The sequence below is a fragment of the Electrona antarctica genome (genome assembly GCF_951216825.1).
Source record: "Electrona antarctica genome assembly, chromosome: 16".
Lineage (NCBI taxonomy): Eukaryota > Metazoa > Chordata > Actinopteri > Myctophiformes > Myctophidae > Electrona > Electrona antarctica.
This window is the reverse complement of record NC_136797.1, coordinates 26,290,809-26,313,591: the sequence shown is the minus strand read 5'-3', so window position 1 is coordinate 26,313,591 and position 22,783 is coordinate 26,290,809. Positions and strand designations below refer to the sequence as shown.

The 22,783-nt window shown below is 43.6% G+C and overlaps 1 protein-coding gene across 1 annotated transcript in view; it reads right to left on the bottom strand.

Moving 5' to 3' along the window:
- The window catches only part of LOC306940080 (uncharacterized protein), a 132,428-nt gene extending 110,055 nt beyond the window's left edge, over positions 1–22,373 (bottom strand). The window contains exons 1-3 of the mRNA XM_079525044.1: positions 22,005–22,373; positions 10,324–10,394; positions 3,419–4,947 (exon numbers count right to left, since the gene is read on the bottom strand). Of these exons, the coding sequence (XP_079381170.1) occupies positions 3,419–4,947; positions 10,324–10,394; positions 22,005–22,057 (1,653 nt within the window). The 5' untranslated portion in view covers positions 22,058–22,373. The remainder of the gene's footprint in view (positions 1–3,418; positions 4,948–10,323; positions 10,395–22,004) is intronic.
- Positions 22,374–22,783: the final 410 nt, after the last annotated feature.

Sequence of the window (22,783 nt, the reverse complement as noted above, 5' to 3'; positions counted from 1 at the left end):
GGGTCTGCAGTGCGACGGAGCAAGAGGAGGCTCTCTATATTGTTTCTGCCACTTCTCCTTTACGTCCAGTGACCTATGGCCAGAAAATATGGCCTTAACCACTTAAGCCCTATATTAAAATTGCCTAAAGGCATACTCCAGTTTTAGGTGAGAAGCTACTCACCTTCTTGGTGCAGGTTAAGAAAAACAGAGGGAGGTGCTGGGGTGAGTGGTGAGTCGCTTATGACGCGGCGTGATGTTATGTTGTAGTGTTCCAAACCACCGCAGTGAGTAGTAGTTTATCACCTAAAAATCAAGTGAGGGGCGCTCTTATCATCGTACATCATCATCCCATTCCGGACAATCACATCCTATGTCCAGCTTTTAATGTTACACTACGACGTAAAACTGGCCATTCATTATCTATGGCATTTAATGTTTGTGTTAGGACAAAGTTTGTGTTTACACTCTACACACTAAAAGCTGGACGTTTTGCGTCCTCACTTTTGTCTTCACTTTTTGTTTGTGTTTACACACTTTTGTCTTCAATGTTTGTGTTTACTCAGACCCTCAAAGCTGGACATAGGAGGGGCTAGCGCCCCTCAAAGAACTGGAGTATGCGTGAGCTTTAATGGGAGGGCGGGCCGCACAGAAGGCCAATCACCGCCACAGGGTGCCACGTAACTTTGGCACAGCACATAACCATAAGGATATGGGAATATATTGGCAGGACCATGGTCACATCACTACGACTCAGATATACCATAAACAAGACCTTTGTTTGGTAGCCATGTCATATAGCCATGTCACTAAGACTCAGACATAACCATAGAAGCATATGGAACCGAGCGACTTCGACTTCACCTGACAAATATGACTATGTCATCACTTCTTGTTTTCCGATGACATGGCCAAAATTGGGACACCAGTGGTCAAATATGTAAATATGCTCTCCTATGACGATTCTGTCTTTACCTCAATCCCAGACTAGGCTAGACTGCCAAGCATTCTTTTGTTGCTGTTTGTTATTTTTCATTTGTCCCTCCAGTGTAGTCGTTGCCAATTCCCTCCATGTGTATGTGCTGTGGTCTCTGTCACTGCCAACCGCCACTGTTGGTCTGGGGCTGATTTTGTCGACTGAATGACTATGACGAAAGAAATGTAGATTTTGAAAATAGCAGATCTACAAGCTCACAATGCGTCGCACAGCGACGCATTGTGAGCTTGCAGATCGGCTATTTTCAAATGGCCGAAATGTAGGGCTGAAGTGGTTAATGTATGTTTTGTAATAAAAATGAAAATCTAAAAGTAACTAGTAACTAAAGTTGTCAAATAACTGCAGTGGAGTAAAAGTACAATAGTACAAGGTAAATGGTGCATTTATATAGCGCCTTTATCCAAGGCGCTTTACATAGATGGTGCATTACATTCACCCATTCACACACATACACCAATGGCGGCGGAAACCATGCAAGGCACCAACCTGCACATCAGCCTATGCTGCATATAAATGCCATATTCAGGTTCATATATGTGCATATGTGGATAAATAGGAAATGTATGTCTCTATATAGCAATATGCAATTTATATTTCCATGTGGGGGGGGTGCGTCAGCTAGGTCGGGAGGTAACAGGGGGTGCATGGCCAAAAAGGTTTGGGAACCGCTGACGTAGAGGATCAATATCTCATTCCTGCTGTAACAAGGTGTCCCAACCAACCAGTAGAAGTCACTAGTGCAGCAACAAATACACAGTCCCCATAGGGCTGCCACCATTATGACATGACCGCGCCAGAGAATGAGACTCGCAGGACACTGCCAAAGACACCAAGAGCTCCCAGCCAGCAAACTGGTGCTGTGGGAACCAACACATGGGCACCGGTCACGAGGACGTCCCACACTAACATATGTGGATGTACTCAAGAAAGATGCAGGAGCGCAAAGCACCAACGAGCTGGCCAGGATGTACGGAGAACCGGGAGGACTGGAAGCGACGATGGAGGGCTCGTCTGAGGACGACCTGGAGAGAGCACCGGTGCCAGAATTGGCACAAAGAGGGTGATCACTGGCACAAGTGTGTGAGAGAGGCTTTTTGGTTTAAAATAATCCTGCACATAATTCTACATTCATTTGAAACTCTGACCGGGGAGGGAGTCTGCGAGATAGGTGGGTTATTGTTCTGGCATGAGTCTAATGATCGTTATAAATATTTAATGGGAAAAGGTTATATTCGTGGACAATCAAAATATCTTGTAATTTTTTTTTATGTGGTGTCAATAAAATGTATGTTGGCACACTGACTATCTAGAAAATAAAAACATGGCACTTAATTTCAAAAAGGTTGCAGACCCCTGTTTTACCTGACGATTAATTGTCATTACAACATTATTGGAACATTATGAATAAAAAATACATTTCTGTTTGGCTTTTCGCATTCGTAAAAAACAAAAGTTGCACAGGGAAGATATGACAAAAAAACACATTCAATTACCTTATTCTTAAAAAGATAGGCCTACATTAATATTGGAACTAGGCGATCTACAAGCTCAAAATGTGTCTCACTGCGACGCGTTTTGAACATGTAGATCTGCTATTTCCACTATTTTTGAGATTTAAAAAAAAGAATACATGAACATTTTTAACTTGGAAATGATGACGATTATGCAAAAGAAATATCGGTGATTATGTAATAACTTCCCTTCCGGAAACACACTCTTATTGTGTTTACACTGGAGGCACTACTGCTGAGAAGCAAACCTGAGGCTTTGCGTGGTCGGCATTGGGCAAGTGGTGGGCATTGGGCAAGTGGTTTTATCTCCACGCCACCTGCATGCCACCCAGCTGCCAGGCATTTGATGTAGGGATAAATCTGCCCTACTACACTTCTTTGTCAATGAGCCCTGACTGTTCCCCGTCAATGAAAGACAAGAGATGGATCAGAGATGGAAAGAGACCCATAATCAGACTGGATTAAACTGTAACAGCCTAATGGTGAGAGTAGGGAGAGGACAGAGCTAGAGCGTGACCGTTCTGGAAAGTATGAGAGAGAGAGAGAGAGAGAGAGAGAGATGGAGAAAGTCATAATTGCAGGTGGAGTCCCATAACATGCTTTGCTATCATCGCAGTAAAGAACCCGACTAGCCAGCCAGCAAATACTACCCCAGCGGACACGCAGAACATCAGTAATAGATTCTTGTGAGAAAACGTCACGCACAACATCATCACACACATGCACGCACGGACGGGCGCACGCACACACACACACATATGCTCGCGCACGCACACACACACACACACACACACACACACACACACACACACACACACACACACACACACACACACACACACACACACACACACACACACACACACACACACACACACACACACACACACACAAAAACAACAACCAAAAAACAGAGAGCAGGTGTTCTTACTGCTTTGCCTGGTTCTCCTTTGAGTCCTGGAGGTCCAGCTAGAAGGGAGAACTGGGTTGGTGCCACGTCCCAGCTCTGGAAGCCATCGGTGGCAGGCAGGGTGACTGGGGCGTAGGTTGGCCTGCTGAGTCGCAGAATGACTGGAGCCTTGGTGGTTTTGGCTTGCTTTGGTGGTTTGGTGACTTGTTTGGAGACTGGCTTGCCGATTTTGGAAAGTGACATTTTGGAGATGGCAGGCTTTGACGGGTTAACTTTGGTGATGGTTGGTTTAGATGGGGTAACTTTGGAAGGATTTGCTTTGGGTGTTGTGGTTTTGGACGGTGTGGCTTTGGAGGCGATAACTTTAGGTTTGGGAGGTGTCTTTTTGGCTGCAGTGGGTTGGGGTTTCTTTGGGAAAGCACTTTGATCTGATAAGGCAGTGTCGGGCTTCTTCTTGGGGGGTTTGGTGCCGGCAGTGGCTGGAACAGTGGGTTTCTTCTTGCTGAGCGGTCTCAATGTGGTCTTCTTGGGGCCGCTACGAGGGGTGGGCTTCGGTGTGGTGGGCTTGGGGCTTTTGTGAGTGGAGGCTTTCGGGGTGGATGGTTTGGGAGTCGGGGCCTGTGAGGTTGGTGGTGCTCTAGTCCTGAGTGGAGCTGTGACAGTCTCCACCTGGGACTTGGGGGCCGGCGAGACGAGTCCAGGCAAGACTGTGTCAGGCACCACAGTTCCTGTGACAGGTGGAGAAGTGGTCCTGGGGCTGGGCTTTGTCAGGAGGGTTGGGGCCACGTACCTGACAGCTGACGCAGCGGCAGCGGCACTCCGGGCCAAGCTCAGCCCCAGGGGTTTCCTGGACAGGTCTAGACCCCTCAGCGCAGGGGATGCTGGGGTAGCAGTGACGTTGGCTTCCCTGGGTAAGATAGGCAGCAGGGGAGGAAGGTTTGGCCTGTAGGTGTCTGCTTCCCTGCACTGTTTCTTAACATACCTGCAGTAGTTGTGTGCTGCCTGCGCGGAGGGGATCAGGTCAAATTGGCAGATAGCTCCTTCAAACTGTGACGAGGTCTGCTGCTGGCTCATCTTCCCCAGCAGGAAGGAGCCCTGGAGCTCGAGAGCCAGCCCCTCCTCACTGTCCCACCTAAAGTCTGCATGAACACTCTGCTCTCCGCAGGAGGCATATAGAGTCACTGTGCGCCCACTTATTCCCAGCGCCAGCTGGTGCCACTGGCCATCGTGAGCGTCGTAGGGCAGTGCAACCGAGGCGTTGGGCCCCGTGTGGAGGAGCAGCTGGCCCGGGGTGAGCTGCAGGCCTAGCAGAAGCTTCCTGCGGCCTGAGAGCAGGGAGAAAAGGAAGGCGTTGTTGACGCGGTGTGAGCGCACGCTCAGGACCAGAGCCAGGTCGGGCCAGACGGCCACTGGGAAGAGGGAGCGCAGTGGAGCCTCAACGCGTGCCCGCTGAGTGAGGATGATGCCTGTACGGAATGGGATGACACCTGCTGGCACCGAGCGTGACGCCTTCTCTCCCCGGAGCCCCAACTTCTGGAGGATGTCCACATCTGGGCAGAAAGGAGAGAGGAGCATTACAGCATCAAATATGCACAATGTATGCAGTGTATGTTAATGTGTTATGCATTATGCATAACGTATTGTGTGCCATCTCGGAGCTGGGCTATATGTGCAGACTATTTGTTTTTATATTCGTCAGCCGGCCCTAGGTCATACCACCCACAGACTGGTTGTTAGAGGGTTCCAACAACTTGGGATGCCCAAAAAGGAGGCAAAAAGGCTGACAAAGTATTGTAGTGTCTCTGCTATAATTGGCAGCCGCCACATATGCCGGAGTCGCTGTTACTTATACCCATAGATAGAGTACTGACTGAGTGACATGTGACATGTGACATGTGTGTCTGTGTGTGTGTGTGTGTGTGTGTGTGTGTGTGTGTGTGTGTGTGTGTGTGTGTGTGTGTGTGTGTGTGTGTGTGTGTGTGTGTGTGTGTGTGTGTGTGTGTGTGTGTGTGTGTGTGCGTTTAAGTATTAATAGGACATATAGGTCAACACATTTAAGTTCCTTCCCTTGCAGCTGACATCCTAGTGTGAAAAACAGGTGAACTTAAGAAAGTTTCAAGGCACTCCGCTCAGTTGAGGCTTTTTTTAACCTTAAAACGCACATGTGACCAACTCATTTTGGCTCAAGGGCCTTCATCAGGATCCAATATTAACAGGACATGCTGGACTTATTTTCTATACAATTGGAAAACTAAAATAACTGAAGTGAGACGAGGGTATTTTGTAAGCAGTTGGATGGATTCTGCTGGCACATCAGACAATTTTCCTATAAGTTCTTTTTGGAAATACAGCCAAAGCAATTAAGACCGTTCTGTTTTCACAGCAGGGGAACTCTCAACAAAGCCAGAGGACAAGAGCTTGATTTTCCCTTATGTTTAAAGCCATCTTATTATACAATACAATTGCAGTACCCATGGTGGGTGTTAAAGCATTACAATTAGCTACCGATCGGCAGAAAGAAATCAGTCTGCATTGCAACACCCGATTTTCTAATTCATCGTATGACAGTGTCACGCAAATAGCTGATCTACAAGCTCACAATTCATCACATTGTGACACGTAGTTCTAGCTAGTAGTTCTTTTTCTCACCTACTGTATAATGTAAAAATGCCTAAATTAAGGACACCGGGTTGTAACTGTGGATTGTATTAATATTTAACCAATGAGAAGTATTAATATGGGCTTGTTGTGACTAAATAATAACTACATTGGATACATTGGAACACAGGTTATTTTTTTCATCTCCTGAAAAGGAACTATTTTGGACTACCCAACAGTGACGACTTGCGTCGGACTGCGTTGTACTGCAGTAGTGTCGACTAATACTATGACAAAGAATGTTTGTCGACTACCTTTTTTCACTGCCGAAAACTAATTGGAAACTAAATGAAAACTAAGCTATGATGACTAAAACTAAGACTAAATATTGTGACAATTTCGTCAACAAAATAAAAACTAGACTAAGATGTTAGGAAGGGACGATGCGTTGTGAGCTTGTAGATCTGCTATTTTCGGCGTACGTGTAAAATCACGTGTAAGTCATTACGACGGCATCAAGGCCCGCCAAATACACCTTAGTCGACTAAATCAACTGTATATTTAGTCGACTAAAATCTTATGATATTTAGTCGACTAAAACTAGACCAACACTAAAGCATTCCAGGTGACTAAAATCATGTGACCAAACCTAAATGAAAACTATTCAGGAGTCTATGACTAAAACTAAAATCGAAATTAGCAGTGAAAATCAACACCGTGCTGCAGAGTACTACAGCTCTGTTGCGTTTAGAAGTTCAAGGAGGGTGGCTAGATCAATGAACCATGACTCACTGACCTCTCAACAGCCTCTTCCTGTCTCACTCCTGTTTATGTCACTTCAGACAGCTCCTTGCTTCTTTTTTTATGTTAATTCCAGAACATGACCAGAGTAACCACAAGAGAGAGCAGAACATCTTTCTGCCTGGAACCAAGCTACTGTTTCCACCCTTCTAGCCAGCCAACCTTTTTTTTTTGTTCAGGGTTTGGGTTTTTAGGCAGTCACACTGAAGGACGACGCATGGGATTACACTGGTAATCACTTCTCTGAGGTCTGATCTCAGACCAGTTGGATCAAAGCCATCCTTTTCTCTCTAAGGGCCCATTCTGGTCTGGGGTCTACAGCCCCCTTTCCCACATGGAATCCATAACATTGTTGAATGAAAAAAAAATGTCTGGCAAAGGCGGTGGTAGTCAGTGGCGCCGCCAGGACTTAAAAGTACGGGGACATTTTTTTGGGGGGGGGTGAAGACGTCATGACTAACATTATTGTGTATATTAGCCCGACTCACACCTTGAACAAGTTGAGACAAAGAGCAACTGCAGTTAATTGCTGCACGTATGCAGCCAATACAATAACTATTGCGCAGCTAAATGGAATTGGAATTGGAAACGGTGCAAGACCATGGCATGCACCAGCGCCGGACGCCGGTCGGGGAAAATAAATAAATAAATAAATGGACTAGGCATAGTGCAGGGACATTCAGACGCAAATGACTCCCCACTCCGGCGCCTATGGTGGCAGTCATTCACACATTGGGCTGCTTTATGGAGAAGTTCTGTTGCAACACTAGATGAATGTTACGATACAGTACGTAATGCTCATGTGCGAGGCATTTGGGGATAATAAAATGTGTATTTTGGATAAACAGAAATTCTCCCTGAGATGCAGTCGGGGACAAAGAGGATTTTGGAAAATGTCAACTGAGCCAGTGAGTATAATGACTTGATTGCAGTGAGCAATGTGACTTGAAAATGGGGCGCATGCATCTTCTGTGTACACGCTTGTCTGTTTATATGGCAACTCTTGAAAGCTGCATTGTTTCAGTGAATCTCTTAGTTACAACATTGTTCCTGTGAAGTTATTTAGTTCTTATTGGTGGGGATTATAAAAACCAATATGTCCATTTAGAGACCAGGCTAACATTATTGTAAACTGTCCACACTGCCTTGCGTGCTTATAGTTCAACTATAAACTGCTTCAAAGAACAATTGTTGGTGCGAGAGTTCACCAAACAAATGAAACATTTTACATTTTATGTGCATAGTATCTTATTGCTCTGTGGTCTCTACAAGTAAATAAAAGTGAAAGTCATGTAAATGTGAAGCTTTCATTCAGACGGTGTGTGTGTGTGTGTGTGGGGGGGGGTGTTACGTAAATGCAGCACTGGGCCCTCAGGGATGTGTGTTTATTATCACTGTTAGTAATATGATGGATGGCATGGGAGTCTTTACTCTTTACATACATTTAAATAGGCAAACAATGTGCTAACGGGGGGTTTTAGAGGCAAATGGATAGAGTAAAGAAAACTAAAGCAAAGAAGAGGGTCCTAACAATGATGCCATACAGTACTAAATACTGTAGACAAGGAAATATAATAATAATATACTGTAGAAGCAAAGAAGATATTTAATCTCAGTGAACACACATTCTCAGTCTAGTGGCCTTTCAGAATAAACATGTTAATAGTTTAGTCTCATTCACTGCTTCTCAACGTTGGGTCTAGGGACCACCAGGGTCCAGGGTACTCCAAATGGACCTATATGGGTCTGAGCGTATAGAAATGGAACAAATTGGGCCCTTACGCGTCCATTTGGTTCCATTTATGCAGTAAAAAAACAAACAAAAATGAAAAGGGTCGAGAATTAAATGAAAAGGGTCTAATAATACTGTATAGCATTCCTTCCATTTCCTTAACCTTTATTAAGTTCTATTCAGACTGTTACTGCAACCCAGTGCTACTAACCTCCTGCTCTGCAGCACCTAATTATACTAGTTCATACTTCATCATACGCATATGTACATCTGGGGGTTTATTGGAGCACCATTGTTAGCAGGGGTCAGTTAAAAAAGCATTTTTGGCTTTTTTTTACCACTGCACCTAAAGTCTTTTCCATGGAACAGAAGCACATTTCACTCCACTCCACATGAGATGAAGCACAGAGAGAGAGAGAGAGAGAGAGAGAAAAGCATGCAGCCACAATGTCATGTCCTTGTTATATGGCCAATCCTTTATGGTCTCAGCATGTGATGTATAAGTCTGTAAGACTTTCCGTTACCTCAAAACATTAGGGCTTTATAAAATAGCCTGAAAACCAAACTCCTTGACTTGTCGGTCTAGACGTATTTGTGTCATGCATACTCCTCTTTGTGTGGTCTCCGCTACAGCGAACGGCGTCAGAACTTAACTTGGCAGTGAGGCGCAGAACTTATTACGTTTATCTATTCTGTACCTTCCCTCTTGGCTCCAAGCTTCCTGACTGTCCACACACAACAGATACTATTTACTGAGAAACACAGTGCACAACTGTGTAGCTTCAGTCCTACAGTATACTATTACTATGCAGAGAGGAAAACAAGAAGAGAAAAACAAAAGAAATGCCCCTTGGCAGATTTTCCGCCCTTTGGATATGCAGGGTCCACACAGAGATTCCAGACTAATATCTACGCAGCGATATTAGTCTGGTCAGGCTATGGTTGAAGCATACTGTAGCTTATATTTAGTTATTTTAGTAGTTACTTAGTACATAATGTAGCTAGAGTGGCCTGCAAGCAAGCTGCCAAGTCTGTTCCGTACTGGTCTGTGTCAGTTCTCCATCAGATACAGCTATGGAACACCTATACAGCAATCTCATCTAATTCTACTTCATTAAATCATTTCAAACATAAGTTTAGGACCCACTTAATTGACCAGATCACTTAATTATATTTCTTTGTATCATCTCTTCTTTTCTCTAATCATGTAGATAACCAAGAATTCTAATCATGTTCTTGTTGTTTTTTTTGTTTTGTTGTTTTGTTCTTGTTTTATATACTGCAATCATGTTTTCTGGATATTCTATATCTATTGTACAATGTTTCATTGTGATTTACATAGAGGCCTCATATAAGCCCCTTGGGCTTTTTTGCCTCAGCCTAGCACTTTACCCTTCTTATATTTATATGTTCACTGTGTTTTTTTTATACTGTGCTGAATAAATAAATACAAAAATACAAAAAAAGGCCAAGGCTCTTCCCTCCCTATTTCAAGATCTCATTTGACACTTAAGTCTGATTTATACTTTGTCTATTTAAAAATAAAAAGTTTGAAGATTATGTTTTTATAATTTCAAAGGGAGTTAAGCGTGCAGTGTCATCCTAATGGTTTCCTGCCTGGTGGACTGGCTGAGTCAACATTAGCTGTCAGTGATACGTCTTTTGTTACAAATTGACAATTGACCAGTAGGCAAGAATAACAACAACCCATTCTGGAAAAGTTAAGGGACTTCACAGTGTGCAATAGTGCAGTAGTGGTAGCGTAGCATAAAGTCAAGGTGAGTTGAAGTCTTACCTTCAGGGTGTACTTGTGCAAGTCCCAGGTAACAAGTACAATATAAAATGGTACAGAGCAATAGGGCTCTCCTGTAGGGAAGACAAGAGAAGATGTCAGTTAATATTTATCACATCAATCAATAACTTATTCTATTGTCAACTAATCAATAGAATAAACCCTACACATGGCCTCACATAGGCCTATGATATCCCACCATGCTTAGTATTAAGTACTAGTATTTACGGTACAAATAATGTTCATGGTCTTTTCGTTTTACGTTTGAGGGGCACTAACCCCTCTCATGCCCAGTAGTGATGATTTAATTGGTAATATATTGAGGATAAAAGGGAGTGCAGAAAAGTTAAGACGCCAAAGGTGATGATTTGATTGGCTGAGCACGGAATGTGATGTATGATGATAAGAGCGCCCCTCACTTCACACAAGTGGGATTTTTTTTTGTCAAACCCGGTGGAACAATGGATGCAACCTCAACTTTGACCGTGACCACGAGTCCTCCTTCTATTGTTATACACACAAGCCTGAGGACCTAAGTTCGGCACAATGGATGTGTGATATGGGGTGTGTGTGTGAGGGAGAAGTGCGAACAGATCAGGAATAGATTCAAACCTTGTCTCTCATTTGTAGTCATGGGGAATGTCTGGTAACTGATCAACAAACAAACATACAAACACAACAGTTCACACTGGTGAAGGAACAGTGTGAATACAGGGACTCTAGATGGTTGTGCTTCAGGCAAACATGGCTAAATGATAATTTTCCAGATTGGATAGTTGAACCAGACGGCTTCACACAGTCATGCGATCTGATCATCTGACAGTACGTGACAAACACAGTGGCGAGGCCAGGGGGGGGGGGGGGGGGGGGGATTGCCGTTCTGGTGGTCTCCAGATGGTTAACCACAGCATGTATGCCTAACGGTTAAAGAAAGGGGTCTGTGTCCTAGACGTAGAAGTGTTTGATGTGGTGTTGAAGCCACATTATTTGCACCGCAAATTCTCATACACATATTAGTGGCACATGCAAGCTAGTGACTTCATCCACGCACGGTTGCGGGATTAGAGAAGAGGTATAGGCCTACCCCGGTGCATTTATCATGGTCACTAGCAATTTTAATCTCCAAAGCCCTGACAAACTTCCCCCCTTGTGTGTCCTGAGAAAAGAGAGGGATAATAATAATAATAATAGCATGCATGTATCTGCTGTATCATTCCCTGAAGAAGACCTCCTAGGTCGAAACGTTGGATTCTTAATAAATATACAGCATCGTGGCTACGAGTGTGCAGCCTTTTTCTTATTTTTACTTGCACCTGCTGTATGCAAATGTCAAGGAGGTGTCCAGTCACACAGCCCCCTCTGTACGTCAGATGACCACCTAATCAGGTTTGTACGCTCACTACGATGTACACTCTCAGGGGCGTTACTAGCATGACGCAGACAACGCAACTGCGTTGGCGGGGCCCAGAGGCGTGGGGGCCTACTGATGTCTAGTTACGCGACTCTAGGGCATTCACTTCTAGTCATTTTTACTAGTTTACTAGTCGACTAGTTGTTTAACTACCTATTATGTAAAAAAAAAAAAAATTAAAAAAATAAACTTTTATTTTTCTTTTTTTTTGGAAATAAATATTTGTACATTGAAAAACTGTGTACATGGTGACTATAACTATAATCTACCTGATCTTGAGGCCTACAAAATCGGGGGGGGGGGGGGGGGGAAATAAATAAAAAATAAATAAACTAGTAAACTAGTCGACTAGTTGCTTAATGCCCTAGGCTGTACCCTCTTACATGCATGGAGCATGTCCAGTCAGTCCCTCCACACTCATTCACCCTCCAATCGCATTATGGTCACAATCTCAGTGGTTCAATTAACTATGTAGTCTATTTAAGGGGATAGCGTTCACTCTGATCCCTCGCTACTACAGAACCAACTTACCAGTGATCATACACCCTCCACCTCCCCAGCCTCCTCCTGCAGTAGTATTTAGGTTTCACTGCAATAATGTATCATTCAGTGCAGGTTCTCACATACTATCATGTTTTTTAGTTCTTTCAGTTATTCAGGTGCTCAGTCATCTATGATGTATATACTATGATATGTATGAGTCTGACATATGATATGATATGATATATGCACAAGAAATCTGATGCTGAAAGTAGTTAGATTAGTAGCAACATTAGTGATGGCCACGCACGCACACGCACGCATGCACGCACACACGCGCACACACACACACACAATAAAACTAATACAAAAAAGTCTAGTCTTCAAGTTTAACACAACAAGCAGGAGGATGTATGTTTATTGAGACTGGAATTTCTACATGACTGGCATGCCTTCAGCAAGTGTCGAGTTTCAATACAAACCTCTATTGTTGGTAAAAACGGACAACTGTACTTGCAGCACTTTTATTCTTCTGTCTACAACAAGTCGCTTCGCAAAGAAATTGCCAATCTCAAACGTGACATGTTGTGGGCTTGTAGATTTATCTGTTTTCCGCAAATGTTCCCCCCAAAATACATGCATGCTGACCAATCCCTCCTATATAATAATAATTAACTAATAAAAATGTAAGAAACTATGCTGAAACAATCAAACACCCTCTGAAAACTAACTGAAACTTTATATACTAAATCGAATGCAAATGACAAAAGAAAAATAGAAATGTATGAAAAATATACAAATAATACTCTGGGTCAGAGTAGGTGAAGGTTAGTTTCAGGATAACACTAACAGACGGTGACATCAGAGACCATCAATGGACTCTGCCAGTGTATCACATCAAGTTCTGTGAGGAGATGACCGTATGGCCATCAACAAGGTACTGTATGCTTCTCCAACCACAAGTCCTGGATCAAGCACTGTTGAACAGGAATTACAATTACAATTTGGCCCTTTAGCTTAAGAAGAGCGAGATCAGAGTACGCAGAGTAAGCATGAACCCTAGACTAGGGTTAAATACAGACAACAAGGTAAATACATATAGTCACATGAGTATTGTGCAAATAGAACAATGTCAACAATGTCTCAAAGGAACTAGCCCATACCAGGTAAACATCAAACCTAACATCTGTCCAAATAAACAAAATCTAGAGGTGTGTGTGTGTGTGTGTGTGTGTGTGTGTGTGTGTGTGTGTGTGACTGTGTGTGTATGTGTGTGTGTGTGTGTGTGGTGTTCTGGGGGGGCATGAGGATTACAGGCAGCCAGAAACTGTGGTGGAGGGAATTATAGCACGTGCCAATGAGCTTAACCCGTCTTTCAGCAGGTCCAACCTCCCAGCCCCCCCTTGAGCTCTGCAACTATGCCGGGTTCCCGACAGTCCCCCCCCCCGTCCGTCCGTCCGTCCGTCCCCCCACTCTCGAAGCAACGCTACAATCATCCACATACCCCCTCCTCCCACCTTCATCAGCAGGTAGCAGTTGCCACAATAGCCCCCCAGTTCAAGGGACACTAACAAACTGAACGAGATGGTAGGGAAGTACTTGGAGTAATAACTGGACAATCTGGAGTTGGTTATGGAGAGGGCGGGGGGTGGGGGGAGGGGGGGTTGAGGAGGAAGTTGGAAGCTATCCTGGTGAACCCTTCCCGTTCCCACCCCCTCTATGATGAGCTGTAGCCGCGGGAACGAGAAGAGGAGCACCTTCAGCCACAGACTCATCGTGCGTGACGGTACAGCACGACTCGGTCAGTCCATTGCCCGTGGCCGTAAAGCCACATAAACAAGCACCTGCATGCTCTGTCCGAGGACTCCTGCTTTAAACTCCATCACATTTGCACACAGACTACTGGCCTGGGATGTACTACTACTGGGATTAGTACCATTGTGGCAAATTCCCTGCTCAAGTTAACTGCTGTAAATGTTTCACTGTTGTTTGACTCTATAAATAATATCCAAATGGTAAATGGTGCATTTATATAGCACTTTTATCCAAGGCGCTTTACAGAGATTGTGCATTACATTCACCCATTCACACACACACACATTCACACACCGATGCCGGGGGAAACCATGCAAGGCACCAACCTGCACATCGGGAGCAATTTTAGGGGTTCAGAGTCTTGCTCAAGGACACTTCGACACAACACTAACTCTGGGGGAGCCCAGGTTTGAACTGGGTCACTCTACCCCTGCCACTGCCGCCAAATAGTTGCATAGGCCCGGCCGACTGACAATGTATACACATGCAGCCTCATTTATCCACTGTCGTGCGTTCGTACAGCATTACTGGTGAGTTACGATCAGGGGTGCACTTAACTTTCTTGGGCTAGCTCTCAGAGGAGCACCAGGAGATGTTGTGTTACTTTAGCCACCATGAGACAGATAAAATGAACTACTCACCTAATGCCGCGGAGGTTCCATGTTTAACGTACGTGAACATTGTTTGAGTCACAGATGCATGTTTTTTTTTCTCTTCATAGGCCTATCGTAAATGTATGAACTGTCTTTGGTTAAAAGCTTGTGTCTAATCCATGTGGGTTCTTGTTTACTACTTGGTTTGACTAGCTAGCGCTTGGAACAAAATCACAAACTGTCATGGCAGCTTGGTTACACCCACAACAGACTTCCTCTTCCTCTTCAAAATAAGAGGCACTTGTAATGTTTAGTCACCAGTTTTATTTCTAAGTCTACTTACAGGATTGTGCAAGTATCTCTAAAGGATAATGTTATAGTAAAGTACAGGATTCATTCACTTAAGCCCTAACCACACCAGAGGGTCACCATGCAACGGAATTATTCAGGAAACACTACCCTTCCTCTCTGCCTGACCTACTTGTTGTTAACTAGTTGTACGAACGCTTGTTTTCTATTGTTGTATTGTTTATTGGATCTTGTTTAGTCGATACACTTAATTGTTTTAGCTCATGCTCATTTGATTTAGCTATTTTGTCTCATCTGTTTAAGGAAATAGGTAGCTGATATATTGCACTTTTACCTTAGCGCTAGGTATACTCTTGGTTGCTTGTTTTTGCAGAAAATGCACTAAAGACTTCTGGTGATTAGTAGTTTTTGTTCCCTACCTATGTTGAATACACTTATTGTAAGTCGCTTTGGATAAAAGCGTCTGCTAAATGACTGTAATGTAATGTAATGTATTCCCAATGGCAGTTGCAAGGAGTTGCATTGGTGTGGTTTGTTTAGTCGCAAGGAGTTGTGAGTAGTTGCAAGGAGTTGCAGCTGGTGTGGTTTGGGCGGCTTGGGCCTGAGAACTAGCTGGGCATTAAGCAACTAGTCGACTATTCAACTAGTCGACTAGTAAATCCACTAGTCGACCTTGTTGGTACTAGTTGACTAGTTGATTTATTTTTCGATTTTGTAGGCCTCAAGATCAGGTAGATTATAGTTATAGTCACCAATGTACACAGTTTTTAAATGTACAAATATTTATCCCCCCCCCCAAAAAAAAAAATAGGTAGCTAAACAACTAGTCGACTAGGCAACTAGTCAACTAGTAAAAAATGACGTGAATGCCCTACTGAGAACTGGGCACTGGGCTCTGCAGAAGCACTTTCAGATATGGGTCAATAAGGGTCATCACCTCAAAAACTCAAAAACATGAATTCACAGCCTCTGACATAACAGCAGCTTGATCTATCAACCCTCCTACTAGCACTAACATACTGTATAGAGTATGCACAGATGTGATTGGCTCAGAGCCTATCAATGACCAAAAAGCCTAAGGCCAGGGGGATTCCTCTGTAGGCTAGTGGTTAAGATGTACGTGTTAAGATGTACGTGTGCGTGCGTGCGGACACACGCACGCACACGCACGCACACGCACACACACACACACACACACACACACACACACACACACACACACACACACACACACACACACACACACAGAGGAAAGGTTTAAAGCATGCAGCTGTGGGTTGAGGGCTACAGTGTGGGGGTTGGGGTACACAGAACGTGAAGGGAAATGCAACTATGAAATATACTGTATGTTCCTGTATCTTATGATTGACGTGCATAGTGCATACAGATTACAGAATGACACAAAGACATTGTTTGTATACTCTATTCTCTCTCTGTCTCTCTCTCTCTCTCTCTCTTTCCCCTGTCTTGGAAGATGAAATATTTCCAGAATTATGTTAATGTTATCCATGCTTTCCCCACTAAACCTTAAGAGGAGAATGGCACATTGGTGATTAAAAGCAGGAAGTGTGCATGTATCTGCATGTGTGTGCTTAGCTTGTGCATGTGTGCGTGCGTGCGTGCGTGCAGCCGTGCATGCGTGTGTGTGAAACTGTGAATGGTGTCTAGTAACAACTCATTCTGACCACATTAATTTCCATCTAGAAGCAGTGCAGGCTGGGAAACCGCTGTGTGTGTGTGTGTGTGTGTGTGTGTGTGTGTGTGTGTGTGTGTGTGTGTGTGTGTGTGTGTGTGTGTGGGGGAGCATGAATGAGGTGGGTGTATATGTTTGTGTGCGTTTAATAGCACCGGTATATGCTTACAAAGATAGTCACTGTCAGGTGGAAACATTGTATCTTGATTCTGGATATTTATTTCATTTTAATTTTTTGTAATCGATCAATGCTATTGGTCAAACATTAGGCTATATCTCTCCGTGGTTATAAAGGTCCAACATAGCTAAGACAGTAAAATAATGCATATTTTTCCTTTGACGTGCCCAACATAGTGATGCCAGGTGGAAATCTCATGAATCCATTACATCCAATGGAGCAGGTTCTTCTTTTTTACACTTCATGACATTTTTAATGCAGCCTTAATGTACAGTATATCTGATCTGCTAGGCAGAGATGATTGATTGAGGAAATGAGACATAATATACAGTAAATAAATGCTGAGAATTGTCCTACACAGCCAAAAGGACTTTCCTTTCCTTTCACTCTGCCATGGAAAAACCCTTTTGTTTTCTTTTGGCATTTTGCATTTCCCCCAAAAGTCTCAGCAGTTTGTTTTGGGTTTCTTTGAGGTGATATTTCTGAAACGTGTGTGACAGTTTCGGGGTGCTGTGAGGTGGTGGCGAGAAGCCAGACTTTGCTTCGGAGAGTCAATAAAGCTGACATCCACACATAGTCCCGATCTGTTGCGGCTTTCACACTGCAACACCATGGGTCTGACACGACTGCTCAGGGGAATCTGCACAGCAGCCGAGCTGAGTGGGCAAAATACAGGCCAGCAGAACAAGACTTCCCCTAACTCATCAATTACTGGCTAGACACCCCATAACCTACATTCTTTATTATGAGCTACTCAACGCATCGTTCAAAGTGCCAGACTCTGCTCTGCTGTAATCATGTAATTGCCTTCTTCATGATGTCGACACATCGTAGAAGCTACAGTAAGCTCACGTTTGAATGCTTTAAGGGAATTTTAACCGACAACGTCCTTTCCTGTCAAATTCCAAAGGTTTTGAGGGGTGTGTTTGTCCATCTGAATGACATACTAACAGTGAACGTACACATAGTAAAGTCCTCAGTGTTGTTTGCTCTTCAGACCGGAAGGGCATTCGACCAATCACGAGTCACGACACACGACACAGATGTAAAGCATTTCCATGTCTGCTAAGCAGCTACCTAGCCTTTGAAATTTCCGGTCTGCACGACTGCACGGGCAAAATGAAAGTGGGGAAATGATCTACGTATTGAAATCGAAAGGTTTAGAATTTGGATAATGACCTCTCCACTTAACTATCTTATAACAATAAAACATTGGTGCGACATAGCACCTCTGTCATACAATGAAACATATAAGCTTATATATAATCAGGAGGAACCAGGAACCCCTATACGTAACTAGGGTGAGCAGATGTCCCCCTTTGCGTGGGACAGTCCCTCATTTCCAAGACTTTTCAGATGTCTCACAAATTGAGACCCTGTCCCACATTGTGACTGGCAGGCTCAAATGCCCTAATAGTTAGTCCCCAGTTGTCTTTCTGTTGTAAAGCTCTCATTGTCTCCATTCCTGCAAGATGTGTTTTTAAGCCTGCTAAAATAGCATGAGAAATATTCCCTACAGGCTAAAGTTGGCCATACCACCCATGATCCATTTTAAAACAAAATGTGTGATGCCAGAGGGGTTTAATAAGAAAATAATAGGCAATATTAGGCCTCTGGTCAAATATGACATTAAGACATTTAATAGAAACTTAAGTAATAAGTTGCTAACCCCGTCCCGTCCCATCCCGTCCTACTTGTCCCACACAAACAATACTTCTGTCCCTCACATGTTTATATCTGGTCACCCTATACGTAACAATACCTTTCAATCCGGGAACCCCTTTTGGGGTTGTTGTTCTTGCTATTATGTTAAGTTTTTCAGAAAACTTAGGTCAGGATTTAGAAGGAGTTTTTAGAATTGCCCTTAGGTCGGGATATAGCACCTTCAAGATAGGTGCTACTGTAGTGTAAATAGCACCAAAAGAGGCTAAACCTATTATTACAGGTCAAATAACTACTTTAAGCACTTAGCACCATTTTTGTTTGTTTGACTTTGATGTGTGGTCAGATGAGTTTTTCTGTCAGGTATAATCTTCTGGTAAAATCTGTTTCTAGGCCTTTTCTTCTATAGCATTGATCAACCAATATCATCCTTTTTCTCGATGTTCCTCAATGACACTAACTCACTCATTCTCATGTACACACAGACACACACAGTCACACACACACACACACACACACACACACACACACACACACACACACACACACACACACACACACACACACACACACACACACACACACACACACACACACACACACTGTACTGTGTCAGTCTCCTCTCATAATACAGTGAGTATACACATTCTTCTCATGCAGCGTGCAAGTATGAAGTATGTACACAAACAGCTGACTGTCTCATGAGACTCACATCCAATCAGAGAATGAGAGAAAAGTCACTTGCACCCAAATTTGGTGAAATGAAAGGAGGAGCCCTATAAGGAAGGATTTGTCTTTGTTGTTCACAGGTGTTGTGTGCCGAACACAGACAATCTACAAGCTTAAAACGTGTTGCATCATGTCGTGAGCTTGTAGATCTGCTATTTTCTGGCTTGTGACACCACCATGCAATAAAGTCTAAATCCCGCTTGAGGTTTCCCTATTACCACAAACACCTTTTCCCTGACTTCAAGTGACTTGGAATGTTCATCTAATTCCTTAAAATATTTCCCAAACACACACACACACACACACACACACACACACACACACACACACACACACACACACACACACACACACACACACACACACACACACACACACACACACACACACACACACACACACACACACACACACACACACACACACACACACACACACACACACACACACACACACACACACACACAGCCCAAGCATTAGCTGTCACGTTTCACAAACCCACTGACTACTATTTATCAAACCACCTGAAAAAGGTCAAACTTAATATGCTGCTGCTGTTATGGACATGGTGGACAAACTTGGACATTGTCACAGCAAGGCCCTACGTGTATACGATTAAAGCTGCAATGCATTAGATTTGACCCCCGGTCTCCCGTGCGAGTGCCAAAACTTCTAGCACTGAGCTAATAGAGGACACCTGCTTGTAGGCCTACAGGGCGGATATTGCTCTTTGAGCTGCAGGCAATACTACTTGCTACCGTGTAGTGAACCTGACCACAATAGATGAGCAGGGTTAGCACAGACAGCACAGTTGTGTTAGTTATATTGCATTATGCTACCATACATTTTGGTCAAAATAACAAATGTAATTCGCTTTAAAAAGGTTAGGAATTACATATTCAGCCCTAGTTTTGCCCTGCATTGTGTGATTGTGTGAACATGATTGATCGGGACTGCTTAAATTGGCTAATTGAAGTGATTAATACGGCAAATGTGACACAAGGTTGGTGTCACATTTGCATGAAGGTGATATGAATTATGAATGACATCTTTAATTTCATAATTACACAATGACAAAGTTTAAACAAAATGATTGTCATCAGTGTGTAGTGATGACTCAATTAGTTTGGGGTTGTTGAAATTAAGGGCAGAACAAAGACAAATGCAGAATGAATACAAAAGTTTGTTAGTGAGGCACAGATAGTGACACCATGTGGACAAAAAACGTAAACATAAATACCTTTAGCTTTAACCCGTTTTCTTGGATAACAAGCTATACCCCTCCATGTTTCAACTCAACTGCTTTACCAGAAATGTTACTGGGCAGTTGGTGAGATTATGTAGGTACCTCCCTTCATTCATTCAGATACCGTAAAGTGCTTTATTTATACTTTGTTATGCTTAGCTATTTAAAAATACAATTAAATAAAATTAAATAAAGAATGTGGGAGAAAGAAATCCCCAAATAGGAACACCTGGGTTCGGTTTCATGGGGTTCTAAATAATTTGTCTGAAGATTATGGTAATATACACTGAAATCCATTTGGCAAACCTGCTTTCTAGAGTGGTCAACCTCCAGACATTTCAAGTACTTCCTTAAGTTGTTTACGGTAGTTATGTTTATAGTTATCGGGTGTGCATTCATTTATTGAGATGTTTACCAATCTCACTGGCACAACTCCTTGAAAATCCCATATTGTATTTAATGATAACAGCTATTATAGCTAGCTACTACTAGACATTCCCAGAACTCACCACCTCAACTAAATCCAGCTGTTTAAAAGGTGTTCTTACAGATGTATTTTGTTTCTTGCATGCAGTGCAGTCATATATAGCCACAGCCATTTAACAGCCCCCTCTCTCTGTCCTCTCTCTCTCTCTCTCTCTCTCTCTCTCTCTGACGCGCGCGCACACACACATACACTGTCACACACACACGCGCGCGCGCACGCACACACACACACACACACACACACACACACACTGGGGAAAGTTGCAACTCTGCGAGCTACGAGTGAACGGCAACGGCTGCAATGTGTTGGCCATGAGATGCAGCAGCATCGCTGCCCATAGCCGTAGGTTGCTAAATAGTTGCTAAATAATAAACATGTAAATTAAAATTAATAGTAGGCCTATAGGCTAAATCAGCATGATGTGGCAGGCGGAACAGTTAACGCGCAAACGATTGAGGGGGAAATATCCTTCAAGAGTTTCAATTAATTGTCAAAGAGGCTAAATGTCATCATGTGTCTTTAATTGTTATATGTATTCTCTCTACTACCCCAATAAAGCATATGGTTTGACTCTTTCTGTGTCAGGGGGATTGGAAAAAGCGACGTGCGTGGGTTAATTAACCAAAAGTTGCTGACTGTCAATGTCGATGGTCCTCCGCGCGTTTCGTGCGTAAACGGCAAAGAATTGGACTTCATTCCAATGTAAGCCATTAATGTATAACACATACATCGAGGCCTATATATGAGCCATCCAACGAATCTAATAATTCGACATGTCCAAACAGATAGGCTGAACGCCAGAGCTTCGCTGGTCAACAGTGGACACCATTCATTCATGCGAGTTTATTGACTGTTGAGCTGGACTATTGCCAGCCGGCACAACACAGGTACGCGCGCAGATGATGAGGAGCCTAAACATAGGACCCATGCAGTCCCATAGTAGGCTACAATAACATCATTGCCCCCAGCTGATTCCTATAGTTATCCCGCGGGGGTAAATAAATCAATAATTCAATGGCTTGGTCCCCAATTCGTCCATCCAATCAACATATAGATCACCAACCGTAATGAAAACACTTACTTTGTGTCGAGTCGAGAGGTTCTGCAATCTCTCCTTCGGGTCCCTAAATTCATTTGTATTCATTTGTCCTGGCAGTCAAAAACCTGATCCGTTAATCACAGCGTGACTCCTTTGCAAGGGGGCAGAATGCACCGGGCTCCGTCCTAAACATTTGAGAAGCCCGAGATGAAGTTCCAGGGGGAAAGACTCCTATTGATTTGTCTATCAATCCCGACATAAATTCCTGGGTCGTTCTGCAGGGTGGTTTGACAGAAAATGTTCCCGGGTGGTTGTCTTTCGATATTCCCCTGTGATTCATTCATTTATGCCGATCCAGAGTGAGGGACGTTGCAGTCAGAAAGAAAGTCGAGTTCCTTGGTAGAGGTTACGGACTACGGAGTCAGGAGCACAGCACACTCATCCTTTTCCTTTTTAAATAGCCTTTCTGTGGGTAAGCGGTGGCAGAGGCACCGCAGACTCGGAGCCAGGTGTCAAGTTACAAACCCAGCGGCGAGCCGAGCAACTACACGCCTTCTCCAGGGGGTGGCCACACGTACCCGCTAAAACCCAAACTACTGTCCCGGTGAACAGAAAAAACATGGCCTGGTGCGCTCTCTGATGAGAGAGAAGGCGTCATGTGGTGGACGGTGGGCACTAGGCAGCAACCTGGGCCGAAAAATACACGGACTAACTTGACACAGAAACTGCTTCACAAGGGACTTGTTGTTTGTAGCAGCTACTTGTTTGTCCACCTTTTTATTCGACGATTTGACTCGAGTCGAGATCTGGGATAATTGGGG